Raw genomic sequence first — 5,173 nt, 5'->3', positions numbered from 1 at the left:
CAAACAATCAAAAAAAAAAAGGACTAAAAATTGTTCACAGATGGAAAGATTTCTGGAATACAATCGTGGAGAGGGATACAGGTGCTACTGGCTGGAATATGCCTGATTGAAACTTGAGGCAAGCAAGCTGAATGGAGCACAGTTGTTACCAGTTTCAGTTTCAGGTAGTGTCCTAAAGATTTGTTTGCTTTAATGAAGATGGATTCTGGTAGGTATAGAACGTGTCCACTCTGAGCACGCTACTCCTGTACAATGGTGCACTTAAGGATCACAAATTTTAATGTTTTTATTCTATCATGAAATGTAATTCTACTTTCTCTGTCCTGTCTTTCTTCTGAATGAGCAGCATGCTCTAAAACAAAGAGTGTGTATGGTTCTTTTTTATTTTGGGTGATATATGAATATATATTGATTTGTTTTTCTCATTTAAAAACAATTTTTAAACAGAGATGTTTGCATTTGTTTCAGAAGCCCAAATAAGTCGAATGGCTTGGATTTCTTTTCATGTTGAAATATTAAATCTTGAGTCATGACCTTAAAATCCTTCGTGTTTCAGCAGATTACGTTTCTGTCCGTGCTGACAGGGTATGTTTGCAGTTCCCATTCCTGCCAGGCTGGACCTCCCAGTAGGTTTCTGTAGCTGTGACATGACTTCATCCTCTAACGACAGCCTGCTCCTTCTGCTTTGACACTGCTGCCTGAGGGGCACCTAGGTTTGTAACTTTGGTTTGCACATGTTTACTTTTACTTGGAGTGTTACTTGAAAATATCACTCGTAAGTGCTGGAGGCACTACAGCCATGGTGGGGACGAGCTGAGCTCTGCCACAGAGTGCAGTGTAAAGAACCTTGAGAGTAATGGGAGTTACAAGAGGTTATGTCCATGAGGGGGGAAGGTAGGGTACGTGATCACTAGATAGAGCGCAGTGAAGGTCTTCCATTGTGGTCTCTCCATTTTTTTTCCCCCTTCCAGTTCTTCTCCATAGGCTGCTGCGACTTTGTAAATGATGTTAGATAGTTTGCTGCTTGTAAATAATTAAAGGCTTTATGGTTTCTAAAGTGCTGAGTATTAAACACCATCATGCGTGTAACTTTTCGTTACCATGCTTTTCATGCTTGTGCTTTATTTCTCACTGTTTGATATGATATACCATATTTATTTTATGAAAGCACTGAAATTTAATAAAAATCATTAACTGATTTCCTTTTTATTTCATGTGTACCTTTGGTTGCTGTGACGCTTCATCCTATCAGAGAACTAACACGCTTTAAAGATGTGCACAGCACAAAGCACTGTGCACAGGGCAGTGCTGGTGTGGGTCTCCTTTACCCTCCCTCAATTCCTTAACGAATCCAAGGATGTACATCTTTAAAGTGCTTTTAAGTGCAGTTCCTGAGGCTTTCGTACATCAGTGTGTTGTGTGTCTGCATACACCATTTTGCTTTCGTAGTTAATGTGTCTTTGTCCCGTTCTCATCGCGCTGTGTGGTTCAGGCAAGAAGGGGCCGAGTTTTGGACGTGCTGGTGCTCTCTGAGGAGCTGAGTGCAGCTGGATGTGGGGCAGGGCTGGGAGCACAAAGCCACCAAGGCTTCTGCTCCGAGGTAGCAGCATGCAAACTGGGAGCCGTCCTTCACTGCGACAAACAGCTTGGGAGCAGAGGAAAGGCAGAGAGACGCGAACCTGATCTCAGGGCCCGGTTTTTCCTTTCATGTTCAAAAAGGAAAGCAATGCTGGTGGAGCTGTGGTCTCTGTATGAAAGAAGCTGTTCCCTCTGGATGAAGGCCCAATTTGCTGAAAGCACTGCTCACCTGAATGCTGTGCTGCTTTCAGTCCATGTGGAATTCCCTTTGGATTTCCCTTTGGATTTGCTCAGTAAGGATGCACAGGGAAAGCTCTCAGACCACCACCCCCAGCAGAGCCGCTTAAAAACACAACGAATTGACATTTGAATTCCAGTGAGTTCCTGGAGGGGAGGGTTTGAAGCACAGAAACCCCCCAGAATCTGTCTGTGCCTCTGAGGGGACGGCTTTAAACCGAATTTGCAGCACAGTCCTGGGCGCAGCGCGGGGCAGCGGGGAGCAGTCTGCCTGAGCCCACACCCAGCACGGGGAGCAGTGTCAGCCCACAGCCCTCGCTGTCAGCATGGGCTGTGCAGTGCGACGTGAAGCTGACGTGGAAGGCAGTTTCTCCAGCTCTACTTGGAGCTGACAGTAGCTCAGTGCTCCCACTTAGAGCCAACCCCGGCACCCCGCAGCCAGCAGGCAGACAGCGCTCCGTTGTTGCTGCATGCAGCTCTTTTATTTTGATTTCTCTTGACAGAAATGTGAAGCATCTTCACAGTAATTGTACAAAAAACATCTCCGCTCGGCTCTGTACAGTGCACCTCAAGAGGACGTGTCCCAGAACGAGGCCTCGCACAGGGAAAGGTGTGATTTCAATTGGCCGTGGCTGATGGCACCCAGGCAGAGCTGACCTGGAGAGCAGGTCGTCCGTCCAAAGTGAACAGGCTGTGTTCAGATGGATGGGTAAAAACGGGGAGCAGGAGGGAGACGTGTGCTGACACGTGTGTGAGCACTCAGCACTGCTGCAGTGCGTGGGGGGGGGGGGGATGTGGTCCGTGGTCAGAGAATGGAGCATTAGTGATGTGGAGCACACGATGCTGGGAAACCCGGACCCCTCAACGATGGGGGAGTGCCTCAAATGGGAAAAAAAACCCAGAAACAAATGAGAGAGAGACCTGAAATCAATACTGCTGTGCACAGGGGGTGCTGCAGCCGTGGGGGTGAAGCAGTCGGTGCAGCACATCCCTCCTCTGCTCACAGCCCTCGCTGAGCAGGAGCACTTCTTACAGATGGAGCAGTGGTGCCAGGGCCGTTACAAAAATAAAATACTCTTGTTTTTACATTGGTGTTGTAACTGGGTCTGAGGAGTTAGAAAAACTCAGCGTTTCTTCTTCAGCTTGCACTGATCACAGGTAAATATCTACAGTGTTTATCTCCTCTTTAAACATCCTGTTAGAATGTAGGCTATAAATTTACACCATAGAAATAACGTTTGCAAAAAACGTGTCCCATTTATACACGTGTAGCTTTTCCTTCTTAAATACACACGTCTGTACACTGAACAAACAGGGACGCAGTGAGGGTGAGGGATGCTTTTGGAATGGGCTGCCCCCAGGCACACAGAGCTGATGGCCGCAGGGAAAGGGATTAAAATGTCCCCTTGTGAATGGTCAGAAAGGGGATGAGGGTGGAATGGCCCGAGTTGGAAAGGGTCCAGAAGGATCGCTGAGTCCAAACCTCAGCTCCTGCCCTGGGGTGGACAGTGCTGCCTTGGTTCCCCTCCTCCTTTAAGGGTTAACAGGATGGAAAACCTTCAGCTCTGGGTTTGGTTGTGTGTGCACTGAGGGACAGAGCACTTCGGGGTCAGACAGCTCAACCCCGCTGGCTTTGTGCTTCAGCTGCTCCCCCTGTTTATCCCACGGGTACTACTTTGATTTTGGCACAACAACTTCAAAATGGAAATAAATAAAACACGAGATTTAAAAAATAAGAATGTCTCATTCAAAGCCAAACAAACGATATCAGAAAGAGCATCGGCGATGGTTCGGTCGTGCCCATGGCTCAGTGCAGCAGAGGGGTCGGGTGGGGGGGTTGGTATTTCCACCTGCACCGCCTGCTGAGTGCCAGATGGCGACACTGGGCTGCAAAGCAGCAGAAACCAAAGGAATTAAAAGCAAAGCCCGGCCCAGGCCCGGTCCGACTGCCATCCTGCAGAGCACTGGGTGGGTTTTCCTCCCCTTTCATGCAGCACAGAGCTCAACGCCTTCGTGGAGTGCTGCAATTTTAAGCAGGTTTTTGTAAACGACATTTATTGTCACAGAGAAGGGGTGGCAGTGGGGAATGGCAGAACCCCATCCTGGCAGCGATGCTGGGAGGGCACGGCCACATTGTGCTTTACAGGGTTCTCATTAAAAAAAAAAATCACATTTAAGTTTTAGTATATGGATGTAGAAGTATATAAAGAAGTTAACAACTTGGTTATTCACTTGGCAGTCAAAGGAAAAAAAAAAAAGAACAAAACCAAAAAACCTTTACGCGTCGACATTGCAAAGTGTGCAAAAATAGATGGAAAAATACATCTGGTGTTTCTGCTATAGAAAGGTCTCCACGGCCGTTGTGCTGCTGGGCTGCAGCTCTGCACATCCAACTGCAGTACAGGGGGTTCATCCAGGACAAGGCCGCACGGGGCCGGTGGGACACGGCCCTGCACGTGGTGCCTTTGCCACTGAGCCCTGGTGGGTGCCAGCATCACATCCCCAGAGCCAGGACGTGTGCAAGAAGAGCAGTGCCACATGGCTTTGGGGCACTTTGTTGTCTTTTTGGTGTGTTTCGGGATCTGCAGATGGGTGCTGCGATGGCTGCTCTGCTCCCCTTCTTCTCCATTGTCTCCATGCAGCCCTCCCCCCCTGGCAGGACAAGCCAACAAGCAAAGAGAGCATTGGGGTGAAAGAGCCAAATTTGGGCTATCCATCCCGGACACCCAGCAAAGAGGAGCAGGACGAGCACAGGGCAGCTACCCTTGGCCCAGCAATGCCCCCATCCAATGCAAATGTCCTGCATCATTTGGGGACAGTTCTGAACACGCTCTCCTGCTCAAACAGGCCGAGCTGTAGCTCCGCTCTCACCACCAGCACCAACGAGGACTTTCTCACTAGTTCACTAGTTGCGGTATTGGTATAAAAAGTTAAAAACTCCCACGTGGTGCCTCTGGACGTCCGCCTGCCCCGCTGTGCCATCGCTCTCATCCCCACGGCACCGAGGTGTGCTCAGAGCTGGGTCTCATCCCGTGTCTCAGGGTTGCAGGGGCCCAGCTTGTTGCTGCAGCTGCTCTTGCGGCTGTGCCCGTCGTTGGCCACGTGTGCCAGCGGGTCGGAGCGGATCAGGTACCTGCGGGGCACAAAGCAGGGTGTGGAGCATGCCGTGTCCCGTGTGGGAATCCAGTGCGTGGGGACTGGGAGTGTGCGTGGGGAGGAGGGGGTGACACATACACGATGTCGTTCAGCTCCAGCCGTGTGTCTGGGGGTGGGTTGATCAGGACGTAGGACAAAGTGTTCTGGTGGTCATTCATCTCATCTGGCGGAGGAGAGAAGGGGAACGGTGGGCAGGGCTGGC

The 5,173-nt window shown here is 49.8% G+C and overlaps 1 protein-coding gene across 2 annotated transcripts in view; it reads right to left on the bottom strand.

The window, feature by feature from the left end:
• Nucleotides 1–4,435: 4,435 nt before the first annotated feature.
• The window catches only part of KCNT1 (potassium sodium-activated channel subfamily T member 1), a 50,491-nt gene continuing 49,753 nt past the window's right edge, over nt 4,436–5,173 (bottom strand). For both annotated transcript variants that reach the window (XM_065737378.1, XM_065737380.1), the window contains 2 exons: nt 5,050–5,134; nt 4,436–4,948 (listed from right to left, as the gene is read on the bottom strand). In XM_065737378.1, the coding sequence (XP_065593450.1) occupies nt 4,828–4,948; nt 5,050–5,134 (206 nt within the window). In that variant the 3' untranslated portion in view covers nt 4,436–4,827. The remainder of the gene's footprint in view (nt 4,949–5,049; nt 5,135–5,173) is intronic.

Source organism: Cyrtonyx montezumae, unplaced genomic scaffold (genome assembly GCF_038088225.1).
Source record: "Cyrtonyx montezumae isolate F1298 unplaced genomic scaffold, pur_monq_1.0 scaffold_20, whole genome shotgun sequence".
Classification (NCBI taxonomy): Eukaryota; Metazoa; Chordata; class Aves; order Galliformes; family Odontophoridae; genus Cyrtonyx; species Cyrtonyx montezumae.
This window is presented reverse-complemented; position numbering and strand designations above follow the sequence as displayed.